The sequence below is a fragment of the Ptiloglossa arizonensis genome, chromosome 8 (assembly GCF_051014685.1).
Source record: "Ptiloglossa arizonensis isolate GNS036 chromosome 8, iyPtiAriz1_principal, whole genome shotgun sequence".
Taxonomy (NCBI): Eukaryota; Metazoa; Arthropoda; class Insecta; order Hymenoptera; family Colletidae; genus Ptiloglossa; species Ptiloglossa arizonensis.
Window position 1 is genome coordinate 11103512 of NC_135055.1, and position 26722 is coordinate 11130233.

At 30.7% G+C, this 26722-nt stretch overlaps 2 protein-coding genes across 2 annotated transcripts in view; one reads left to right on the plus strand and one right to left on the minus strand.

Annotated features, from left to right (window-relative positions):
* Positions 1-402: 402 nt before the first annotated feature.
* The window catches only part of Fucta (glycoprotein 3-alpha-L-fucosyltransferase A), a 32002-nt gene continuing 5682 nt past the window's right edge, over positions 403-26722 (minus strand). Inside the window, exons 2-8 of the mRNA XM_076318421.1 lie at positions 11804-12047; positions 10345-10434; positions 6908-7099; positions 5184-5408; positions 4335-4523; positions 3733-3968; positions 403-2680 (exon numbers count right to left, since the gene is read on the minus strand). Of these exons, the coding sequence (XP_076174536.1) occupies positions 2329-2680; positions 3733-3968; positions 4335-4523; positions 5184-5408; positions 6908-7099; positions 10345-10434; positions 11804-11965 (1446 nt within the window). The 5' untranslated portion in view covers positions 11966-12047 and the 3' untranslated portion in view covers positions 403-2328. The remainder of the gene's footprint in view (positions 2681-3732; positions 3969-4334; positions 4524-5183; positions 5409-6907; positions 7100-10344; positions 10435-11803; positions 12048-26722) is intronic.
* Positions 11964-13627, plus strand: LOC143150671 (uncharacterized). Its single transcript, XM_076319118.1, has 4 exons — positions 11964-11968; positions 12201-12360; positions 12421-12866; positions 13612-13627. Exons 1-4 carry the CDS (start codon positions 11964-11966, stop codon positions 13625-13627), a joined length of 627 nt encoding a protein of 208 aa, XP_076175233.1.

The window sequence follows — 26722 nt, forward strand, 5'->3', positions numbered from 1 at the left end:
CCTCTTTTTATAGCGTTCTAAAGTAGAAGATCCCCTTAATGGTCTAACGGGAGATACATTTAACATTTACGCCTCCTATAAAGGCAAATTTAACAATATCGCATCCGTTGATATAAAAGTATGCGTAGATATATTTGTGTAATTTCTTGTAATTATAGTATAATTCTACTAAATTTCTAAAATTAATAGTGGTACTCTCTTGGGTCGTGAATTCTTTACAATACGAAAAATAATTCCCACATAAGGACATAGCAATAACATTGAGATCATTTAATGAATATAATCTTAAGAAAACTATTATATTAAAAGTAAAAATATAGTGTCCCATTAACAATAATCAAAAGAAATAGTATTCTTTGTTTCTAAATGTTTGAGACAAATGTTACTAGCATATAACATATTATTTGATGTCAATTTGTGTAAAAATCATTTTTTCATACTATCGAAAATTAGTCGAAAAAAGTAGTGAAATTTGCTGCTTCATACAACATATCGATTTCACACCATTACCATTATAGGTGCATAAAAAAAAAAATAACTAGTAGAAAGTAAAGTACATTCTGAATTCGAACCCACATGAATAGTATATTTGATTATTGATAAATATTCATTAATGCGAACGCAGGCATGAATATTTATTTAAATACTAGACGAACGTAGTGTTTCGTTGATTTGCCAGGAACATTTAAAACTACATTAATCTGTATATCGGTGAATTTTATATTATTATTCAATATTCGCATTTTTCTTGCACGCAAAAATATTGTACTATACGTAGAAATCGATTTATTAAAAGAATACAATCATGTTGTTCCAATTTTGAATGAATTTCAAAGGATCCCATTTGGTGAGAAATGGTGTTTGAGAGAAAATATACTTATTACTTTGTGCTTGAAATTCATTGTAAGGATAAGGAATGTTCAAAAGAGAAATGCAACAACTCTATGCGCTTTCTTAACGACTCGTTTATAGAAATTGAATTTAAAATCGAATTTCAATATCAATGATACTCGATATAATTAACCAAATTTATTTTAACTAAGTTTTTTATACAAATGCAAAATTTTGTCACATATTTAATCTAAATTATGATATTGTTTTACTCGCGATACCAACAAATATTTGTTGATATTTTATTTTTATTGTGCAAAACGTTTCGAGTATTTTTTGCTACCGAAGGAACTAATTTCGAAAGACGTTTCTGTTCTAAAATAATACGCTTTTTGCATTGTTAAGGACTAAATATGGATGACAGATTATTTAGCAAAGTAGTTTATACACGTCTGTCATTTGTAAATTTTCCTACAAATTCATTTACCTACTTGTATGTTTGCAAATTAATCAACATTCGAACGCATTTAACTAAGAGCGTCCTCTATCAAGATCTCACAGCACTATACCATCATTTTCAAACACGTGTGGAATTTTACATTAACTATGCATCAATGTAAATCCCTTATAAATAATTTCGTAAAACATTCTATTCTTAAAATCGTCACGGTCACGATAATACATTTTATGAAAATAACATTTTACAAACTTTTAAGTCGAATATTGTGCCTCTATTACGTAAAAGGGTCTACTTCAAATCTTTCGCACATCCATACACTTGTTAAAGGAACACTATATAAATTCGCGTTAAGTGATATGCCGAAACTATTTTCTCTACGCATAACCATCATTGATGATCAACGATCGAAATAGTTTAGCGTCAATGGTTGTACGTAAATCTTCAAGCAAATTATGGTTCTACGGAGAATCATTGTAAATATTAGAAACAAAAGTTTTCTAACTCTTTAAACCTATACAATAGTTCAACCATAAGTAATTGACCGTAATCAAAATACCAGTTAAATGGGCTGTATGGTTACATTGCTGCCATCCACGAAGAAACAGTAATCATTGTAAAAACACGCGTAAATTTATTCGTCTAAAGTAACGAATTAGTTCTTAATTGATGTGTAAAAGTCATTCACGTTGTTCGTTGAAAAGTACAAATCCTCGTGTAGTCTCGACGTTTTGTGTTTCATCAGATTTGCAGTCGGCAGTCTTTTTCTTCGATTAAATAAACTACCTAGACTTCGTTTTCCTTGACGTTTCAGCATCCGCAGGACACACGGGACCGTTCATCGATGGTCCTCTATCGGAACGTTGCAACATATTTGTTACAAAATCAACAAAAACGCGACAGACCGAGCTGTCCCACTTGCGTGAATAAAATTCTTCACACTCTTTGGAAGTCCAGATGATTCTTCTGACACAAGCGTATGGAGATTTCAACGCGTCGCATCATCTCATTGAGGTTAACCGAACCTCGTAGAGGCTTCCTCAGGTAGTTCTTTGATTCCCAGTGCGGGCCAAGTCGTGTTCACGCCACGAGCTCGTCGTGCATATACCGTCACCCCTCCACCATTCGTTTACATCCTTGTAATATTTCGGTCGTCGATCATCGTGCAACATGGCGCAAACCCGGCACCAAAAGTACGTATTAATAAATTCCCCGGTACCTTTCCAACGGAAATATGAATTGTACAGCTCGTCGTCTCGGTCCAAACGATGGAGATACTCGGCTAACTGTTTTGGCGACTCGAACTCATCCACGTGAATGTACGAACGATAAGGCGCGCTGCGAGCGTAGTCCGTTGGATGTGCACCCATCACAATTGGCAGAACATTGTGCCTGAAACACAATGCATCCATTACAATTGACAGAACATTGTGCCTGAAATACAGTGCACTCGTTACAATTGACAGAACATTGTGCCTGAAACACAATGCACACGTTACAATTGACAGAACATTGTGCCTGAAACACAATGCATCTATTACAATTGACAGAACATTGTGCCTGAAACACAATGCACACGTTACAATTGATAGAACATTGTGCCTAAAACACAATGCACACGTTACAATTGACAGAACATTGTGCCTGAAACACAATGCACACGTTACAATTGACAGAACATTGTGCCTGAAACACAATGCATCTATTACAATTGACAGAACATTGTGCCTGAAACACAGTACACTCATTATAATTGACAGAACATTGTGCCTGAAACACAATGCACACGTTACAATTGACAGAACATTGTGCCTGAAACAGAATGCACACGTTACAATTGACAGAACATTGTGCCTGAAACACAATGCACACGTTACAATTGGCAGTGCACCCATTACAATTAAAAAACAACCTTTTTAATCATAGTTTTTATAAATTAGGATTTTTTTACATGAAAAATAGACTGAAAAGACCCTTATCTATATTTTGTAAAAGTTTGTTGATATCAATACTGTCACTGTGATTAAAATAATATGTATCGCATCAATCAGCGATGTTTCGCAAAGATGGACAGTATTCTTTATTGTGCTTAGTGAATTGCTATAGTATATACATTCGCTTCGGCGCTGAACCATACAATCAAATTCGCAGATTACAGAATCTAGTCCTTTGCAGTACTTTTTATTATTTAAGTACTATTATCACTTGTATAACTATCAATTTTAATATTTATGATTGTTTGATCCATTCTTGTTTAAAGATACGATCAAAATTTGTTTTACCTATCCGCAGAATGTATAATATGTACAATAAATTAAATCGCTGTAATAATACCTGACTATCTAACGAATGATTTTTATTTTATTATACTATTATTACATATTTTAATTAAATATATTTATAACTTTAATATGACTAATAATAATATAAAAAGTGTACCGTACCCAAGACCGTTGACGAAGAACTTTTCGGTAATGTAATCCTTACAATTCGAATTCTCAAAAGCAAGATAAAATTTATAGTCTTCGTCAAGCATATCGAAACACGCTTGATATTGCGAACGTGGACACCGCAAGGTACCACAGGTTCCATAAATGTCCACTTGTATATGCCTTGATAGCTCTTTTGCGTAATGCATACGTTGGTTTCGAGGATGGCAATTAGAAACAAACCAAGCCACCTGAAATGATTATGAAGAAAAGATGAAGTGCGTCATTCATAATACATTATTAATAAATTATTCTAAAATTAAATCAAAAGAATTAAATGGATAAAAATCAGTTTCTTTCTTCAATTAATTTAGCTGCAAAATATTCTGTATTATTTTAGATATTACAATTCTAACTGCTTGTACGTAATTAATATTAAACGATAAATTTGTATTATCTCCCATGAACCTTCTAAATGACCTCATTTGTAAACTTCGACAAGTTGTAACTCGAAAGAATAATTTGAATACATTTATTATCTTTTGAAACATATAATTACAATGTGCAATACTTTTGAATATATTTAAGAAGTAAAAAACAACTAAAAACGTTATTACCTTCTTAGTCTTGTTGGCCGCGTAATTAAAAGTTTGTGGAATTTGTGTAATACTAGGATCATAATACTGCCACCTTTCATAGGGTGCGACTATGTCACTATCACGACGATAAGTTGCCGTCCAATTAATGATGGCGTTCTTCACGCTTTGCGTGTGATAAGGACACTCTAAAAAATACAGCATCCACACCTGTTGAAAAACATATCAGTCTTATTCGACGTACATATGTAGTTTCATTTTTCAAGTTTTATATAAAATAATTTGTATAATTCGCTTGAATATTATATAATTATAATATTGTGTTAAATAGTGTTAAATACGCTAATTCAGTTCATCGCGTAATAACTTTTTCTTAAACAATGAATCACATTCGCTACTGTCACTGAATTTTTTTACTAAAAGGCATCTATATAAGTAAATCAAAATTTTAAAAATTAAATCCGTGCAAAAATCATTACTGTACAAATACTTTTTAAGACACTGCATTGGAGTCTGTGCTTCTGATTTTAGAAAAATTGGCTTGCATGTCGCAATAAGAATACAAATTTCTTAAATGTGAATCATTTTGATTACATGAACATTCTTTTCGATCGATCGCATTATTTGCAAAGTAATGAGATTTAATGTGCGAGATTAAATTAAAATTAATTTGTAAAAAACATAATTACTGAACATATAATGTTCACAATGTAATTGTAATACAAGCTTGTTACGAAATAATGTTATCAATGATGAACAATTCAAATAGGGTAATAGAAAGAAAACGTAATGACAATTCTTTTTTGTTTTGTACAATGCTATAGCTATCATTATAATCAATCAAAATAAGACATGATTTGTATTACGTACTTGCTTTGGAGAACCTCTTCGGACATGAGTTACATAATCTTTGAAAAGGATTAAATCGGCGCTGTCCGGATTTTCCCTAACAATTGTACACGTATTTACTGGACAACGGAGCTGAAGAAATATATCAGGACCAACTTTTGCTTCGGGCATACCATGTGAAACCATTATTTTTTTCAACTGATGCTCTGCACTTGTTTTGTTGTAATTATAAGGCACAAACATCAACTATAAAAACGTTATATAATATAAATTTAAAAAATTGCTTTCCACTACCTAAATGACATAAACAATTATTGAAGCAATAATACTATCTTAGAAATGTCTCGTCATTATGATAAATATGTACTTTTTGATATATTATTTAAAACGTGCATGCATAACGAAATGAAAGATCATTGTTCAACGAAAAAAATTTTCGTGGTATTACTATTTTTCATTTCCATCATCTTCCTGTATTAATCTATCGATCTGTTTAGGTAGCGTTACTTTGATCTAAAAAAAGTCAATAAATTTAAAAATGTACCTCAAACTCAAATTCATAGAATTTTAACCAAATTTTCAATTTATACAGAGTCACAATTCTCAAATATTTTACAATGAGAACAACTGGCAATTACTAACAAACACGCGATTTCCTATATTCTATTTATAACAATACTAACGAACTATACGAGTGAATAAAATTAAATAAATATGAATGATAAAAGTACCCAAGAACAACATTTCAATACGTATAAAATGTTAGATTAAAAAATTTCAAATCGACAAACAGTTTAAAAGCTGTCATATCGTTTCATTATTTATCTAAATGTTTTGTTCCCATAGTATTATATAACTTCCATAGTATTGTAACTCCCAACTGTATTCACGTACGTATGAACAAAAAGTTGGATATGCTAATCTAAAACATCTACGCCCATATAATATTTCTGTTTCCCGTACCATATGAAAGTATTAAAATCTTTGTTCTGTAATTTATCATTATATCGAGTGAGTAGATATCCACTACATATATGAATAAGATAAAAATGTAAAATCGATTTTACTCATCATTTTGCACATAATGCTCTACAAGATATTTCATATTTCATTTTAGGAGATTACTTTATTTTAGTAGGTCTTTTAGTTGTGTATTGTGTCACAGTCCCTTATGAGCTACCCTTTTTGTTAGAAACATTTTAAAAAGATGTATTCACAGTTCTTTGTCTCAATGTATGACATAAAAATTAAAGTTAAAACATTTAAAACGAATTATCGAAATATAACTGCAACACAACTTAAAAGTGTAATAAAACATGTAAAGAAGCAGAATAAGAAAATATTTCGACCATAAGTGGTAACACGTTTGAACACTTGTAATATAATTTCTTCAAATAAAATATAAAATATCTGGTAATGTATTGAGTCATAAATGGTTATATGTTCACATTTTCATTTGCAAAATTTTGAGAAAAATCAAATTGTGCAAAAAGATACATGTTTCAATTATTTGTACCCTTACACCAGAGAAAAGAATTCTCTTATGAAAGGCATTCAATTTTTGCTTCAATAATGTTTCGTATCTACATTTAGAATTAGAAAGAAACTACACCTTATCCCCGTTTTTAGAATCACTCTCTATATTAAAACTTCATGCAATTTTTGTGTAACGTATCAATGAATACTCGCTCTTTATACAATAGTAATTGTAATTGACATTTATATTGATTCTCATTACATCTTACTTGATTCGTGACACGATCATCATATGCATCTTCTTCGGGCCACAAATGTGCCAATCTTCGACCAGTGCGATTGGATTTTAAGGCAGGATAAGGTCTTCTGCTTCCTCCTTTCATGTACCAGGGTCGTCTTGATGGATCTAGAGGATCCAAAGTAACGTGTGGCAAAATCGTCGTGCCGGGTGAATTGGATACCTTTAAACGAAAGAAATACATGGCTACACATCTTAAATTAATTACTACTTCTTTAATGACGTATACCTTTCACAATAATTCCTATAACGTATGGTAAGTGCGAGAAAATTGTGTCTGCAGTTACGGTGGATCCTATTCGTTCAAAAGTATAATAATTTCATCATGTGCGAACTGGATGTGTGTACACCTGTATCTTACATGACTAAACGAATGATTTCTGCACGAAAAGGATCCGCCATAAATCAATCTCCTCTTACGTGTACTGTGGTTAATGTTTCATGAGTATAAAATAGAGCTGTTTTTTCTATCTAGAAAAGCGATTAATTGAATTTCGGCGCTTTTGAGTAAAAAACGCAACTTCTACTCGTATTGCGTAAATTATAAGAATTAAACAAATGTTGAATTAATGTATCTAATAATCAATTGTTACTTTTCATGCTTTATACAATTAAGAAACACGTTTATACCCCGAATCTCGAACAAAATCAATTTCTATAAGTTATTTAATCATTTGTAATGCATAAATAAGATGCACATTGTTCAATCAGTATTGCGAACATGCGTAAATGTTAGTAACAATCACGAAAATGAATAAACATTCACCGAAACCGTTCGTCTTCATAGATTTCGCATTATCTTGATGTTTATTTATCATATTAATTAACAGCTGTCGTAGGATCGTAGTTTAAACAATTAGTAACAAGGTTCTAGTATAAATAATGGCTAAAAAGCCATCAATTTGTTGAAATATTCGATTAGATCGAACAAAGACAATGAAAGTAACGGTAAGTCACTGGTAAGTGACCTTGCGGGGGGTATATAAGGAGCCCCCGGTTGTTTAAAATTTCATTCTTCCTGGAGCCTCCGAGGTGGACGGATCTCTTCGTTTTAGGTTTATGGAAGGGGTACCCCCCACCTTGGTAACCGGTACTGGCCGCCGGTAGGCGGTGGTCAGTACTGGCGACCATACTCTCAATCCATTCTTTGGTTTTTAATTGTTTCTTTGTGTAATTTATTTTATTTGTTCTCTGATTTTACTTTGTACTTGTTTTTCCATGTTTATTTTTCTGTCATTCTTGCCTTTACTTTCTTTGTTACTGCATGACTGTATTTAATCACTAACCAACTTCATTTCTATTTTCTATCATTTTTCTATCATGCCTTGACTTTAGGTTTCTCTTAGGTAGGCACATCGGAGAACGAAGAACGAAGAACGAAGAACGAAGAACGAAGAACGAAGAACGAAGAACGAAGAAGGAAGAGGACACTATCGTCGCAACCGCCGTGGGATCTTTAGTTAAGCTTGGAATAAGTTAATTTTAAGGCCACCGTGTACAAATATCTGTTATCTGTCAAGCAATTATCCAATCTTTAGCTTATTTTTGCTCGCTTCCTCGTTCCTCAGCCCGGTCACCACTGCTTGTTGCATAAGCAAGTGACCGGCCGTGTAGGTGGTCTGAACGGTCGATCGCCGTCTCTTCTGGTGCGTCCGCTTCCAGAGAGAACATGCTGCGAACACAGGGGCAGGTGTTCGCACTGGTCCCTGTGGAAGCCCTGTGCCATAAGACCCTCTCTTCGTCATCCTTCGTAAGTTAGGTCCACGCTTTGCGTGGTTCCTGACGCGGAGTTGGGAGAAACGGGGCACTCCAAGGAGTGGACGGCGTCGTGCATTTCCTCTTTAATCGGGCCCACTGAGGGGAAACGGGACCGACCTAGTAGGACCAACCGCACGGTTCGTGTCGCGTCTTTCCCAATTTTGCCTAATTTTTCCATAATGTAATTGCTTGGCAGAACTAAACGAGGAGATCGAAGGAACATTGATTCCTTCCATCTCTTTGGTTTAGTATCTTCGTTTGTACTGCGTGTCGAGGGAGATCGATGGAACTTTGATTCCATCTATCTCTCTCCGGGTCTCCGCTCGCAGCAACCTCCACGTGGTGAGACCTGGTAATCGGTATTACTCCCGACGAACAATAATTATTCGTCGTGGGTAGTACCGAGCTAATTGGCTGCGAATTTAGAATAATAATTTTTACGGTATAAGAACAAGTACAGAACTTTAAAGAACAACATTTTTGTAATCAGTATGAAAGTGCGAAAATGTTAATGGATCGAAGGAATGCGATTGCATCTCCGATGAGTTGATGTATTGAAATAAAAGCAATTTGATTGGCGGCGGAAATTTTATTTTTACCCATTATTTGTTTCCATTTTGCTTAACCGGATCCCGTCACACTGCTAAAACTGTTTAAAACTATACGTCCTCGACTATCATGTTCTCCTGATATAAAAGCCCAAAATCAGTGATTTTGACATCTGTGTCTTACATGACTAAAAGATGACCTCTGCACGAAAAGGATCCGCCATAACTTAATCTCCTCTTACGTGGACTGTGGTTAATGTTTCATGAGTATAAAATAGAGCTGCTCGCTTTATTACGTTTTTTATAGATGTTTTACATCGCATCGACCATCAGGTCATTAGCAACGATTTATTAGAATATTAACAACGTCTCGGTTCTTCTCTAAAAATTTCAATGTATTTTCTATGTGCTTCTGTGGCATCGGAGCCACGACTGGTATTATCTTATACTTTTTTGGGGGAATTTTGAATCTTCTGTTTAAAGTATGGGATGATTGATCGATGTAATTTAGTTACAGAGTTTGCAAAATGATGATTCTGTTCGTTTTATTAGGTATGTAAGTATGAATTTGCAGTGTCGTGTTCTAAGTCTTGTCATAATTACTCTGTCTACTGTTTTTATATTGGTAGACATTGGTTGATAAGTCTTGGACCAAGACATGCGTTTTCGTATTTTTTTTTTTAGATAGTCCATACTTTGTTCTATATTTGTCTTTCAATAGTGTGAAGTGAGACAACGAGATTTTATTATTTCTTCTTAATATGTTGAAATCTCAAAAAGTATGATTTTGGGTAAAAATTAAATTAAATACCCATTTAGAGTGTACAAAAGTTTTCGTGGTACTTTTTCTTGTTATCAAACACGATTAAAATGACGAATATGTTGATCAGAGTAACGAATTTAGTGAATCCTTATATTTAGAAAAATTTACGAGAAGGAACTAATCGGTTTACACTAATTTACATATATATAGTTGGAAGATAGAATGATTACTTATACAAAAGACGACTTAATTTTTTAGTTAATAGTAATTTCCAATACAATAAAAAGATTGTGTTGGGTATGTTGTTTATCTACTGATATTGCAGTTTAGTAACCGTACCTCGAACAGAAGCTTTTTCTTCACAGTTTCCCAAGTCTGCAGAACCTGCAACGCTGGTTTCTCCAATTTCGATGGCCAATTTCGATTGATCTGCGATCAAAATTCAACATTTCTATTCACTATTACCTATTACCTTTATTCTTTCCTCAGAATTGATTTATACATGGTAAATAGAACTGTTTATAGAAAGTGGCAAAATGTTTGGACTTAGACACGATTTTATCGTCATAACAAGAAATTTTTTAATTCATCCGTACAAAAAGATCGCAAATTTGAAAATTCATTCATTTAACAGGATTATACAAATCCAAGATTACAAAAAGCCCACTCAACCATTTTACAAATTCTTGAGATACTAAACGAAACTGAACAAAAACACATCCAAAAACATTGTTATATAGTTTGACAAGCGATCAAAAACTTGAGAAGTAGCATAATATAAAATTACTATTTTTTAATTTTTGTTTTATATTACTCTACGATAAATTAATCTTTGGTATGTTAATAAATTACACTAAAAAGATGTTATTTGACTGAAAAATAAATTGGAAAATTCCTTGTCATCTTCCTTAAATACTTTGAATTTAAAGTTCATAAAACATTAATCGTGTCTAACAATAAGGCGAAGTTTACTGGATCAGCCTTATTTACAAGTCTGCGAACAAAACTTAATGGATTGAATTATTTTAATTTGTGGTATGAACTCCATACAAATCTTGTGAATAGTGATTGGAAGTATATGTGTACTCTAAGAATTATGTATAAAGATTTTGAATGCACAATCGCGTTATCGATAAAAACGCTGTTGGAACCCTTGCCTTTCTTAATTTACTATTTGTTCATTAGGGGCAATGAGTCTCAAAGCACGTTATTCAATACTGAATAGTAAGCCACCAATAATTTCATTTTTTGGCAATCTATTCCGTATTTCTTCATTCTTTTTGTATAAACTAAATTTATTTTTCTCGTATCATACATACATATTATGTTTTACTTGTATAGTTTGCAAGTAGTATTTTAACTTACATAATCTTTTTTAAATAAAGTTTTACCGATAAAATACTTTGATTCACATCTCAGAAATTAAAATTTTTGTTCATAATCCATAATGATTAGAAGATATTCTTTTAGACTTCAGACTTTTAACTTTATCTATACACAACATTAATAAAATTCTTTTAAAACTACATAACCCAGATGAGTTTTTAATTGTAAGTCGTTCTTGTGGATAATTAAAAAATTTATGAAATTATAAAATGATATGGTCAAGTAAATCACGCAAGATTAGATTGATGTATAATGAACAAATGAAAGTGCAACTCTTTTGTTGAATACAAATTTTCGGTGCATAATTAAAATTAAAACGAAAATTGTATCAAATAACATGTAACCGTAATTTGCGAAATTAATTTAACGAGTTAGTTTCACAGAAATTAAAATAAAAATTTCAATACGATACCTTGGTGTTGTCTGCAGCATGAGCAGGTTGAGTTTGTCCGGTATGAGGTCGCATACGATGCCATATTTCGTCCTGTAGTAGATTCAGGATAACCAACAGTAAACCAGACAAGCATAACACGTAGAAAAAGTATCCCTTCAGAGAGAAACGCGGCAAACCCATGCCGCACGTTTCTTTCTTGTCAAAAATTTTTATCTATCCATGTGCTGTTTTCTCTCCAATTCTCAATGTCCATTCAGCTAAGCTGAAATCATAAAAAAAAATGTAAAATTAACGAGTTAAGTGTATAAATACTACTTAATTTAAAAAGTGAACGTACCGAACAAAAACTAAAGTTTCTATACTAAATTATTCAACAGAATTCAATTATTTGAATCAAAAATATCGTTAAAAACAGGAAAAAGTCTAATGTTTCGAAAAATAACACTCAAAGGGTAAACGGCTTTCTGTCAAATAACAATTTGGAACAACAAGTTGCAAAATTCTGGAAAGTAGAAGAATGTTCAACTCAAAAACATCTATCGATCGAAGATCAAATATGCAAAGAACACTATCGGGTTAATACTTGCCGAGATTCTTAAAATCGCTATGTTGTGCGACTTCCGTTTAACAATAAGATACAAAAATTGGTCGATTCGTGCAAGGGAGCACTTAGAATATTGTACTCGTTACGCGTACGTCTTTTGGATTCCCAAATGAAGTTGCGACAACAATGCAAAGAATTTATATCCGAGTATAAACAATCAGAGCATATGATTGCTGTACAAAGCAATGTGCTGAGCGAAAATTTTCATCTGCCGCATCATGCAGTCGTCAAAGTGACAAGCAACGCAACAAAGGTACGCATAGTATTTGATGTATGGGCAAGGTCTACAAATGGAGTATTTCTCAATGATGCTCTACTAGTGGGTCCTATCATACAAGATGATATTTTTGAAGTAGTGGCTCGATTTAGATTACACGACTACGTGTTAACAACTGACATAAAAAAAATATTTCAGCAGATTAAGATACATTCAAACGAGGTCAAGACTCAAAAAATTGTTAGAGGCATAGTCTTTAGGTACACACAAGAGTATCAACTAAAATAAATTAAAAACTTATTGGAATTCGTGTGAATCCAAATTTTTTTTATTCATTAGTGTAATAATGAATCTAATAATTTAGAATCCCAGCGGGAGAGTATAAGACTTTCAAGATTTTAAAGGAACATTCAAAGAGAATTTTCAAAACGAAGAAGAAGAAGAAAAAATAAAAAATGGTTATTGCTCTAATTTGTTTCTCTCATTGTCAGTGTCCAACTTGATACGCTCTCCTTCTTGCTCCTAGCCAGGTTGTTAACCTAATTACCTTCCACTCTGTCACTCTACTCTTTGTCTTAACATTCTTTCCGTCTTAACGGTTAGTCTACTTTTCAACTGTGACCTGTATATGTATTTGCAAGAGCTAACCCCTCGATTGCAGCTTTCATGAATGCAGTTTTTTTCCTCTCATTATGAATTCAATTTTACCATGAGTACTTTTTACAATAATAAATATTTATTTAAAGCGTTTATTCATACTTTTCCTAAATAAAGGATATTGCAATCTAGCACTCTGAAAAAAATTAATAACTTTTTGTGCATTCTTTGATTGTTGAAGGTTTTACAACTATGTTTCTAAAAAGTGTTATTCATCTAGTTACTAAAACTCTTGTAAAATACATTGATTTAAAATAACTATTGCAAATAGTCACTAAAGGTCAGTTGTGACAATAAATATTTATTAAGACACAAAAATGTATATGTCTTAGAATACCTTTTATGTAGGTATTATAATGAATAATAAAAACTTAAAAAACATCTTTATAATCTCACATGGTAAAATAAACACAACAAAATTAATATCGTGTATTCATCATATTATTCTTTGCAAATCAAATCAGATCAAATTCTTCAAATCACTACATTTTACACAATCGATCGATCCTGATCCTAATATATTTATCTGTAAACGTTTATCTTTATACGTAAACATATTCTCACTTACTAATTGTACTTTATTACGTATTTTTTTCAAACTGACCTTCGATGACCCTGAATGACACTTTATTACAGGTTATTGTATCTATCTTAATAACTATTATCAGAAAACACATAAAAATAATCATTCTATTTTTAAATTCATGTCACGCAAAGCTTTGCACCTACAGAGTACTTGTTACCATCATATGATAACTATTTCTCTAGTGGATAATTTTTATCAAACATATTATGTGTTAACTGTTATGTCTTTTTAAACTAATTAAGTTATTGGACCATTTATATACTATAATTCATCTACTTGCCCCTTTTCGTGAACAGCAATTTAACCAATTTTCAGAGCAAAGATAATTATGTGCATTGAAATTAAAAACGAGTATTATACTCTCGGAAGATATCTTTCCAAAATCTTTCAAGTGTATGTCTCAATGCATCTAACGTCACAAGAAGTTTTTCCAAACTTCTCAATCGTCAACTTAAGATTTACAACACATGTTCGAATTGTGATTTTGCCTCTACAATAACGATCGTGGATTTTTGTAATATTGGCAATAAACTTTTCATTCAAAATGCGATCAATTGACGAGAAAAAATCGTACAACAACTTTTAATAGTTTGTTGCAAAAGAAAGACTTCTACCTTTAAATTGAGTATACTAAACGCAGTGCAATTATAATGAAGAGCACAACATAGCACATGCGTGATGTCCATCACGTAACAATCTAGAATCGACAAAGAAACAACATTCCTTTTTTGTTATCATGTAATCAGCAACTTGATGACAGTTGCAGTAAATTATATACATACACATTTTCAGGATAAAAAACTGTTTTAATAAGGAGTTAACGAGTTAGATGCATACACTAATCACAATCAGTAAGAAAAGGATATAATTTAAAAAAAAATCTCTGCATTTTGATTCGTTCGAACATATGTATGTACATTTTGTAATGTTTGTTTTCACCGAATTTAGCATATCTCGCTGTAACGTAAAATAAATTGTACATAAAGATATTCAGCACAGTACATTCAGAGTACGCCTGTAGGGTGGAATTTAGTAGGGGTGAAGGTCACTTAAGCAATAAGAGACACTTAAGTGTCACTTGTCACTCTAGAGACTTTGAGCTTTTTCTTCAGACCCTATCACACTCGCGTTTGACTCTGCCTACCAATAATATACAAATGAGTTCAAACATACGTCATCAAACAGATACATATTCATTTACATACATACGTACAATATGAATAATATGTGCTTCGTAAAAGAAGTTTGTTTTTATAATAGCATAAGTTTATTTGATAAATTGGTAGCAAATTTTTTTATATTACTAAAATAAAGTAATATAAGATATAAATCAATAAAGTTAAGGTTGTTGCGATAGTGAATCGGCACTTATTAATTAAGAAATCAACTTTTTTACAGTATTCTTAATCAAAAGAAATTTAACATACTAAGGAAACATTTTTGAGAACTTATTTTTAAAAAAATTTTAATTTTAAAACAAATACTTACGTATTACGAGTTATTGAAATCTCAAACAATGCGAATCTGTACAAATTAGTATTTACAAATATTTGATATATCACATTTTCTGTTCTTATGTAATTCACAGTGCGTTTTACTATATATATCTACAAGTATGCATGTATTTTTGAAACGTGATAATACAACGCTTATTAGCAGTGGTTCTGTATAACCTTCAAAGTTTCCATCAAGTAATTCCAAAAGAAGTAATGTTAATACTATCAAAACTTATATCATTCTAACTGTTTAAAGAACTTTATGAAACACAACAAATCAGAATAAATCACATGCTTTATTTTTGCTCTGTTTCATTTTTGTGTTGTGCTCCATAATGAAGTAACTATCAAGTTCGAATAGGTGCATTCGTTTTTCTGGTAATCGCAGAACCATTATACGTTTTGAAAAAGTATATTGTAATAATTCCATTTTGTTTAATAAGAAAAATATTATTCAATTACTTGTAGTATATTTCATAAGTTACCTTACATTAAAAGCAATTCCCTTTTCTTTTCTATCGCATCAAAATTGTTCATAATAGTTTAATTTTCCCTCCTCATTGATTTCACAAAACTTGTGTTTACGTGCACAAAACTAAGAAAGATGTCATAATAAATATAGATCCACGGACCATTTATTGTTTAGATAGAACTAGTTACAGTTCAAACATTACTTACTAGCAAATATTCATTAGAACTTCTTTCTTATAACGGGACTACGCGCGTGTAACGTTAACGTGTCCTGAACAGTGAATGGTGTGCTGTTACGCGAAACAAGCTGCAAATAATTTCTGTCAAACCGAACCACGTCAAGGTGCGAACACTTAACGTGTGCCATGTTACACAGGGTGTTTCAAAATATTTGGGTATAATTTCAAAGGCAAATTCAACACACTAAAATAGGAAAAGAAGTTCGTAAAAGCGTATATCCGATATGATATTGTTTCTTAGTTATAGCCATTTTTGTCTTCCTGTAATTCTTATGATAAACTGAGCTTCTCCCGGAAGTCTTTCCACGTTGAAGTACAACAATTTTGTATTCAAGAGAGTTGTTAATGTATTCGAACAACATCTGGTACTTTTGAACGGATGAAGAAATCTATAATATAACGTTTAAAAGCTTATATTCGAATCGAAGAAGCCAACTTCAAACAATTTCTGTGAAGATAGACGAGCAACTGATATAATACGAACATTTTTGTAATTCAAAAACAAGGTGATATCGTATATATGTTTATACGAATTTTCTTCCTTATTTCAATATGCTGAATTCTCCTCTAAAGTTATGCTCGTATGTTTTAGAACACTCTGTATGTACACCAGCCGTACTTTAATGTGCTTGAAAGTACAAATGTGAAGACATTGGAAATTAATAAATTACAAATAGTTGCAGCAGCATACCTTTCCATGCATTTTGGGACAAGGAAGAAAAGTAAAAAGGATGATAATAATGACATATGCTTATTTATTTAAGATCTATTTTCGTTCTTAATTAACTAATTGAAAGGTTTAACTGTCACTTGAAACTTTCTGAAAAACTATTTTTACGAAACAGAAATTTTTTAATTTATATAATAAAAGTTCCATGGGAGTAGTTATTTCAGAAAGAATTTTTATTAAAAAAGTTTCATAACATAAATAAAACAACTGGGTATTATATTTATAATACATGCGTGTTAATTTTATTTAATTTAATGTAATATATTGCGTACAGTAAGAAAGATATGAAAATAATAAATATTAAACAGAAAAAAGAATATCGCAAAAATGACATCTAACTTCATTTTGATAAGTTAATGTAAGAAAAATCTATAGAAATTCTATGGTATGGATAAAGATACTATATTATAAATAATATTAATTTTAGTAATGTAACAAATCACTATATTCAATATTAATTACAATGTAAAAGTATACAGTGAGAATTTTTCCAATACTGATGAACGAATTATATATTCTTGTTATGCTATATTATTATAATACTTGTTACATAAGACTATTTACTTTTATTGTTTAAAAATTCAAACGAACATGTTGTTGCAAAGTATAGTTGCATTATACCTCCAATAAAATTCCAGGTAATCCAGATAAATTTACCTCCACTTAAATAAATGGCAAATAAATCTTCTTGGAATTAAATTCATAAATGCTTTAATTTTAAAATAAATACAATTAAATTGCAGACCCAGTTGTATAGATTACAATTTTTAAGTTAACTTAGAATTTCTAGTCTTACTTATCTTTCGAAAAGTTAAATTTCATTCTTTCCAAAATATTCTATTGTATAAAATAAGTAAAAATTTTATTTCTTCCATGCGTTTCATTTATGAATCACCTTTTTTCGTAAAACGCAGACCACTGGTTGAGGAACACTGCTCTACTACGCCTGAAACGATGCTAATTTGTGCATCAGGATATTCAAAGCGTTAAAATATTTTTTGCGTTCAAGTAATATCTTTTATTTCAGACAATATTTAAGTAATTCAACTAGTGAGTATATAACAGTAATATATCACAGTCATTCAAGATTTTCTTATTCATTTTCCTCTGTCATAACCATACTTTAACGATTAATGGTACATTTAGTTAATGTTAAAAGCAATTTGTAAATTTGTGTCACTATAATTATCATAGTTACACTGAAGTTGTATAGTACTTAGTAACTGCATCATGAATGAAAGATAAACATAAAGTTCTATCACAAACGCAAAACACCACAATCGCAAATAATTAAACAACTCTTGTATGAAAAAGTACATGAACAAATTATATTTACATTATTTAAAAATTATGTTTATTGAAGGAAATTAATGTAAAATAGGTGTGTTTAATCCTGCCAGTCAAATATGTATTTACAATTTTGTATAATTTTTCTAAATAACTATTTAATGAAAATGACACATATAGTTTAAATCAATATCTGACTCTTGGAATAAATTAATGCGTAAAAAAATAATTTGTAAGTAATTTAGAACAAAAAATAATAAATGTTACTAAATAGTGATTATAAGATGTGAGTCTATAAAAACTCAACGACCATCACCATAAGTATTTTATCGACAGCCATGCGAGTGTTAATCAGTCACACAAAATTAAGTTGGCGTGTAATGAAAAGATGCACGAGTCTCTTCAGATAGGCTCCACGTTTAATATTTCAATTAACATTTACATATAGAAAAATTGAAATATGTATAATATTATAAAATACTTTTACAATACATAAGCCACTCATCAAAACAAAAGAAAAAGTTGACTATTGATTTTTATAGGTACAACCTATTATTACTCGATACTGACCTGTCGTTAAAATTAGTTTGGGTTCAGTATTAATCAATCATTAGCATCGGTATTTCTCATTAATCGCTTCAGAATACCAACCACATTGTGTGAAATAATTTTGTGAGGATCGTATAAATATAAATTATGAGGGTACCACCAGAATAATTCTTCACCTCGTCATGTATCTATATTGTATGAAATGTTACATAGAATTTTTGTCGTGCATTAAATTTTTCAAGTTATGCATATTCATTGGCCTGCTTGCTTATTCAACTCAGCTTCGTTAGCTTTATATCTACATGAACTTTCCAAAGCTGCTATTTGAAACAACGTAATAATAATCATGCCGTCAATTATGACATAATAAATAATAAATTTTGGTATTAATTATAAAAAGCTACAGGTACACAAACACTTCTCGTTAAAATAAAGAAATCGTTCAGTGACATAAAAACTATGTCTTGGAAACATTAAGAACTCCAAAATCGGGCATTTTTTTGTTTCTGTACCAGCAGAATTATCTGCTAAAAAATGGTGCCAGGAATTCATAAAAACCTATCGAAACAAAACTAACAATTTTAACTTTACTTGTTTCGACTACAGTCAATACCCACTTAAATTAAAGAACGAAATGCATTGAGTAAACCTTATCATCGAATGCGTTATGCATAATCTGCAAACCAAACAGACGGCCCCTATAACTCTTTCGTATAAGTAATCTGAATATGTCGCAGGTTATTTACGTCATCAACGCTCAGTCGACAATCGGCCCGTATTAACAACAATTTCGTTTTCTCCATACTACTACACTATCTCTACATTGTTCCGCATTCGAAAACATATATAGATATTCCAAAGAGCTAGAAACATCAGTTTGAAGTTGGGAATAAACAATCTTTCGGATTTTTTTGTAATGTAAACATTAAACTGAACCTTTTTGTACTTATTAATATATTTATGAAGATATTACATGCATTTTTATATTTAATTTTTTCTATTAAAGCACGAGCTATTAATAACGAACCTGTGTTGCATAGAAAGTGTCATCATAATCAGTAACCATGATTACATGTAATCCAAATAACATTTGTTTTATGAGAAAGACATAGAAACGAGCTAAAGTTCCATAAATAAAAACTGTTCTAAAAACTTCTGTGGAATGTTCAAAATTACTTTGTAATTAGAATGTACATCCAGAAATAAGCATTCGTGAAACAATGTAACATAAATATGATTATCAACATTTATAGTCCACAATACAAATTTCTTTCATAAATATTAATATTATAAAATAATTGACAATAACTAATTAAAGTACTATAGTAAACGATATACTTAAATAGATTTAACCAATGCTAATATTCAAATTATTTAAGATTATGTTCACCATAATTGTTATCTTCCTTGGTTGATATCTTGTAATTTTATAAGAGTAAGAGAATTACAGCAAAAAAATACAGCCATACAACTTCATTTAATACCTGATATGTGCCTACACACGATCGATATGTCGGTCGTATCACTTTGTCGTATTAAATTTACATCAATTTCTACAAAATTCGAAATAACAACGATTATGTCAATATTCGTTCACATAAATATTAAAAAATGCTACTGTATTCGCAAATTTAGTGATTGTACATGGAAAAAGTAATATGAAAATTAGTAAAATTAATGAAAAAACAATAACTTAGTGAAAATTTGTAGGTATTTAGTAGCTATAACCGAAGTTAATACTGATATTAAAACGAACAAGGATATAAACTACAAATCCATCATAGCTGTTTATTTATTTAAGTTATTTAAACGCAGAAAAGCATCATACTAATGATTACTTTATTTTCAGCAGATGGAAAATGTTGGAAAACTTAATTTTACAAAAAATCTTCTTCTTCAGCGTAAGTCAGCCCAAAATGTTATTTATTCTTTTAGAAAACCCACAACAACGAATGAATTATATCTACAATTTCTTCTTTATTTTTATCTTTATACGTAGTAGTCCACCTAAACAAGACCACCTAAATATCTCTTACAATTGTAATGATACAAAAAATACTTTATACGCAATTTAAATGGTATAAAAGGATCAATACGCTGCAAAGAATATTGTTTTTCCAACGTCAATTTTATCGAAGTTTTTAAGATTATCAATGTTTTTTTTTTTTGCCTATAAGTACATAGCTTTTTCTATTGCACCTTGTAGATAATATTAAAATATATTTAAATTTGTATAAAGACATAAGCTTAAAAGTGGGTGATAATGCTTTACAAATTTCAAGGTCTCCTGAATATTTTTACTGCGAACATTTTTATTTAGATTAACAAGTTCCAGCTCGGCGCGTCGTTGCAGAAGCCTGTGACCTCAATTGACATTTTCATGTTTAACTTCAATTTTCGGTATCAAAGATTACTTTATGGTCATATCGTTATATATATATATATATATAATTTTAATATTTAGTATTTTAATATTAGCTACAAACAGCGATAGAAAAGAAATGTATTTATGTGCAAAAAGTATAAATGACTTTAAAAACTTCGAAAATAGGAAAAACTATTCTTTACAGCATATTAATCCCTTCATACCATTCAAATTGTATATACATAATAATGTTTATTGTATAAAGTTTCGATATATTACCTTTTGCACCTGTATATAACTGCGAAATTTCGATCAATACGAAAAAAACCTTTAATAAACTGTAACGTTTGTTATCGATTAAAGCATTTGCTTTCAGGATCATACCGCAACCAAATCTATAACATTTTACGCATAGTCTCATGGAACTTGGTGAAATTGAAATATGATGTAGTCTACGAAAAATTAGAGAAAGGGAAGAAATTATATATGTACGTCATCATTTGCTCGTTTCAAATTTGTTTAAAAAATACAGGCGCTGCATTCTATGATTTAAATCTGTATAAGAGGATCTTCTACTCTAGGCGTTTAAAAAATCGTCGTTTTTTTTACATTCATTTTAAGTTTTGTACAGTTTGTTAAAAGATGTCATGTGATAAAATTAATCACTGATTTTCAATAACGAATTTTGTTATATCTAGCAGACACAGTTGCTTGCGCTGATGAAACCATCGCGTGTCGCAGTGTCTAACTTTAAGGAGAATAACCAGTGTGCCGTGTCGAAAACCAAGGTCATTTTTGCAATTTATCTTCGAACTTAGTAATCAGTTTTTTATTCTAATCTATTAACATACTAAAAATTCATGTTTCTGCAAATAAAATAAAAAACGTATGATTAAAAAATAGTAATTTTATTCGTCGATGTCGAATAAAATTATCTAAATAATGAAGAAAAGAAGAAAAATTTGAGTGGCATAATAATCTCTCGCAAAATAATACTGTAAAACAAAATGATTAATATTTAAAGTTTAAATATTTATTTTTTATATAAAATTTTTCGTCCTCTTTACCATAAAATACAAATCAATTAGAAATTTGAAAATTAATAACTTCTGCGTTGTAAAAATGTCTTTGCAGAGTAAAAGAGAATTCAGTCCTAAAGGTCAATCCTTACCTATGAAGATAAAGAAAAAAGAACACAGCACATTTGATAGTTTCGAAGATGAAATTTCATCTATAAGTATAGTCCATTTTCATTTAGACAAAACTTGTAAAATTTAACGATCTGTATTATTAAAAAAAATCGAAACCAGCAAAATGATGACTCCCTCCTGATAAACCCTTCTACTTTTACGTGAACTACTATCATATTTCAATTTTACCAGATACGTTTCGTGCATGGTAGAACGATATTTCTGCGCCAATTGTACTTACAAATACCACTTTTCAACGATGGGTTACAATACTTTAGACACGCAAAGCACTTTAAATACATTTAATTCGAACAAAGTAATACGCAGAATATAAATGAAATGGTTCAGTATAATCCATAAATATTTATGAAAATTCAATTCATAAACCTACAAGTGACATACCACTGAAGAGGTTAAAAAAATCCAATCCCTTTAAGTACATTTCAAGAAATAATTTTCAGTGGAAGAAGTATTCAAATTTTGTAATCATCATAAAACGTACCTATTAAAATCTTCTGTGTCTAAAAATTCAGTTTTCTTTCATATTTCACTACACTTGTATTGGTTATGAAAATATTTATAATCATTATGAACCTATACATACGTATGTATGTATACATAAGAGATCTATAAATCAGCAGAGAAGTTGTCAAAAGGTACATACATTATGGAAATAAACAGAATTTAAATAACATTTATACATTACATTGGATAGAATTTATTTCAACCAGATGTCAAGGCAGATAAAAATGTAGCCAATTTTCCAATCAATAAAAATGTGATCACTCTCGCTTACGTTTTATTTAAATGCAGCTCAATAATGACTATAAATAGATTTTGAAACGCTTAAATAGACTTATTGAAATTGACTGGGATAATTATTACGAGAACATTCATTATGTTTCTACATGACTCAATAGCTTTTAAAAGTATTCTTATTCTGACATTATTCTTATCGTATTTTCACTCTAATGAAGAAATAAATATAAACAACTTTTAAAACAATTCTTTTGCTTAACGAGTCGTTTTTTTTTTTTAAAAAAGATGCTATTGTTTAGTATTTTATAAAAATTCTTCTTTTTTATTTTCTCGCATTCGGATTGAAATGTTAACACGCCAAATTATTAAAAGAAATCATTTTTAGTGATTAACGTTACAGAATCAACAAGAAACTATAAAACTATTACTACGAAGATTGCTCTTAAGGTCAGAAAATACACCTGATTTTTAGATTAAAGTAATATAATTTTCACAATATTACAGTGTAGAGTACGTACACGAGAAATTTTTATGTAAAAATTATACGAATGTACTGTGTAATGTCGACAGTTAATTAGCGTAAATTAATAGAGCGTAATCGAAGCACGCGTTTTAATAGTATCAAGATAACCTAAATAAGGTGTCATTTGGATTTTTTCCGATTGCTGTGTTCCCGGAAATAACGACAAAGAGTGTAAATGACGGACCGTGTAACAGGAAACTAATAGGTTTCGCCTCTTTTATATCGCTATGCTTTTATATTTCAATGAGTGTAAGTTTAATATTTACCAAAAACAACACTGCAGTGGGTCTAACAACACGAATCAGGAAATATAAACAAAACATTTGCGTGATATTCGTGTGATTAATGCTGCAACTGTATTTATTGATTGCCAAACGATAGTCAATTGTTGACATTCGTTAGACTGACTATGTATCAGTTGAAAGTACTAATTTAGCATGCTTCATCTTTAAAAATGTAAAAAGATATCTCTATTATCACTTATTTCAAATCGCATAAAGTACAATAACTGGAACAATGTCATCATTTTCATTTTTAAATTAACTTATAGTGTAAAATATATAATAGAAAACTTGTGTTGAAAAATTGCACTCCAATCTAATACGTATTATCTTTTCACAATTTATTTACCATTTTGATTTTAAACAGATGCAAGGATAAACAAAATCTTTTCCGTAAATAACACATTTTAATGTTCTTTATTGTTATACTACAAATATTCAAATGTTCGAAAACTTTGGGTTGAAAACCTTAAACATACGACAGACACTAGAAGGATAGAAGAATTCAGTGAATACGAAGTCGATGGTAAAACTTCAATATCTTACCGACTCGGTAAACTATGTATTTAGGTAGCAACGTGTATGAAACGAAAGAAACTTTTTACTCACATTTTTTATATAGTGGACGTGTTTCGAATAATTTGCGCAGGTGGACGTATTTTGAGTGCTGCAGTTTATTTCTACTATACAATTGAGGTTCTAGAAACCAGAATCTATTCCGAGTCTACCCTAGAATGAAAGAGAGAGTGCAAGAGTGCAACCATGCCAAACTGCATAGTGGAAATAGATTAGTGTGAACACTCGACTACAATGTTCTGTTCATAGGTTTTTATTGATCCTTATGAGTTCAAACCAAAGAGTTTAATCAACACGATCATGATTCAACACAAACGTTTATTCTCCGATAATTCAGCAGTTTTATCTATTCGCATCGCATTTACTATTAACACTAGGTATATTTTAATTACACATTAGAAACGAAAACATTTATTCTCTATTTCAATAACTCGTGTTACCTTTCATGATGGAAAAAGAACTTCCTTTAATTCTTATAGTATGTCTTCAAATGGATTTGACAAATTCTTTTTAAATAGTTTCCGCATTCTAGTTTGATCTGGTCTTCAAACTTTTTGAAACTCACGGTGCGGTATAAAAGCAGATTTTTCATTTAGAGAAAAGAATCCTGACAAAGTTCTTAAACGTGAATAATTGAAGTAATTATTTTAAAAATGATAAAAAATGGGAATTCGTGAGATCTGTTGCTAACAATTCGTAGCACAACGGTTAAGAATCACTGCTTTAGATGAAAGTTGAACAATTATGAAAAGGTCATTGTATCAACATAATGTGACACTCTTTTATAAGTAACTATACTTTTTTTTAAAATAGAAATGTACTCTTTTAGTATATCGCATTGTAGTATGAAAGAAACAAAATTAATAACATGCATTAATTGAGGTTATTCCAGATTGTTTTACGAATTAATGCAATACAGTACAATTTCAATAGCTCCGGAAGAACAGGATCGAAAATTCCTGCAAATACCGAGATGCATACAATTATCGAGATAAGCAATCCAATAACAAGGAGCCCCACTTACGCAATACATATGTATGTACGTTCTCGCTACCTAGGGCTCGTACTTGTCACGTTAAATATTTCTCAATGACAATCAATACAAGACAACAATTACTTTTACTATATTTCTAACGAATACGTCTCTGAAATCAGAATTAATATTGCAGTGTACACTACGCCCCGCATAAGTGCTCACTTTTCACCCTGGATAAAGGATCGTAAAGTAATCCCCACCGTTTTTCTTGTTTGCTCAAAGCGAGTATTGATAATTTTGCGGCAATTCAGATAGGATCGAAGTAAAATTTAACCGAAATCTTATGTTTCAGCTCTGGGTACAATATATCCTCGGAATATTCCACGTTTATTTAATATTAACTACAATGATTATAAACAGACTATAATTATAGGTTCTGGCGTCTTGGTTAAACAAACATTTCGATCAACGGAGATTTAACTTACATGTGAGTGTGCCAAACTGATAAAACTAAACCTTCCTATGTATATTAAAAATTGATGATGCCGGTAATTCGAAGCTGTAGCTCTATCCGGTTTACTCTCAATGTGTTCCGTTCACCCTCTTTAGTGAATGAAGAGTACCCACTCGCGAGCTTATCCGATTCGGTGGCCACTACATTTACAAATATTATAGGTCACTCTCAGGAGTTCAGTTACTTAATATTTTCTTATCTTATGACATTGACACACTTCGAACCTGATACTCTCGAGATACAAATTTAACGATGAATTAATAATAAAACTCTTAAGACTGACAAATTATGTTTCTAGCGAACCTGTTGGTAGTTATGCTTTTGTTGGAGAATACCTTCTCACATTTAACTTGACAACAATCGTAGTATTGTTCCCAGTTTTAAAACCATAACCTGGTAACCAGAGAAGACGAGCTAACTTATCATTTATACTTGTCGATGTTTTCCAATATTTTCCTAAAAGTCTATGTCTTTGTTCATATCATGGTACTTATATTATTATGAATTTTATCACAATTAACTATAAGTATTTGTAGTGTGGCATGATGCATCGAACTGTCTTTATTCATGATTATTCCAACGGTTATAAAATGATTGCAATTAAATGCAGCCTTTTTGTCCAAAAAGGTATTAAAGGATCGTCTTTTAATACATATCATTAGATAAAAAACTACATATGACTAGGTATATGAACATTTTTTATATATATAATTTGGAGTAACTTCTATTAGACATAAAAATTTATGAAAAGAAGTATTTTAAGTTATAAAACATGCAAGGCAATATACAAAATATATTACACTTTAAATATTGAATGTTTACTTCTTAGCTTATTTCTATTTCATTTCTTGAACACTTTGTAAATGCGCTCTATTTGCCTAGAAAAACACTCATCTTTTATTATGCGAGAAATTCTT

Bases quoted from the DNA above. Each gene is read 5' to 3' on its own strand.
- LOC143150671 (XM_076319118.1), top strand. The intron at 12,361-12,420 runs GTTAATACTTGC...TTTAACAATAAG, and splicing joins TATGCAAAGAACACTATCGG to ATACAAAAATTGGTCGATTC.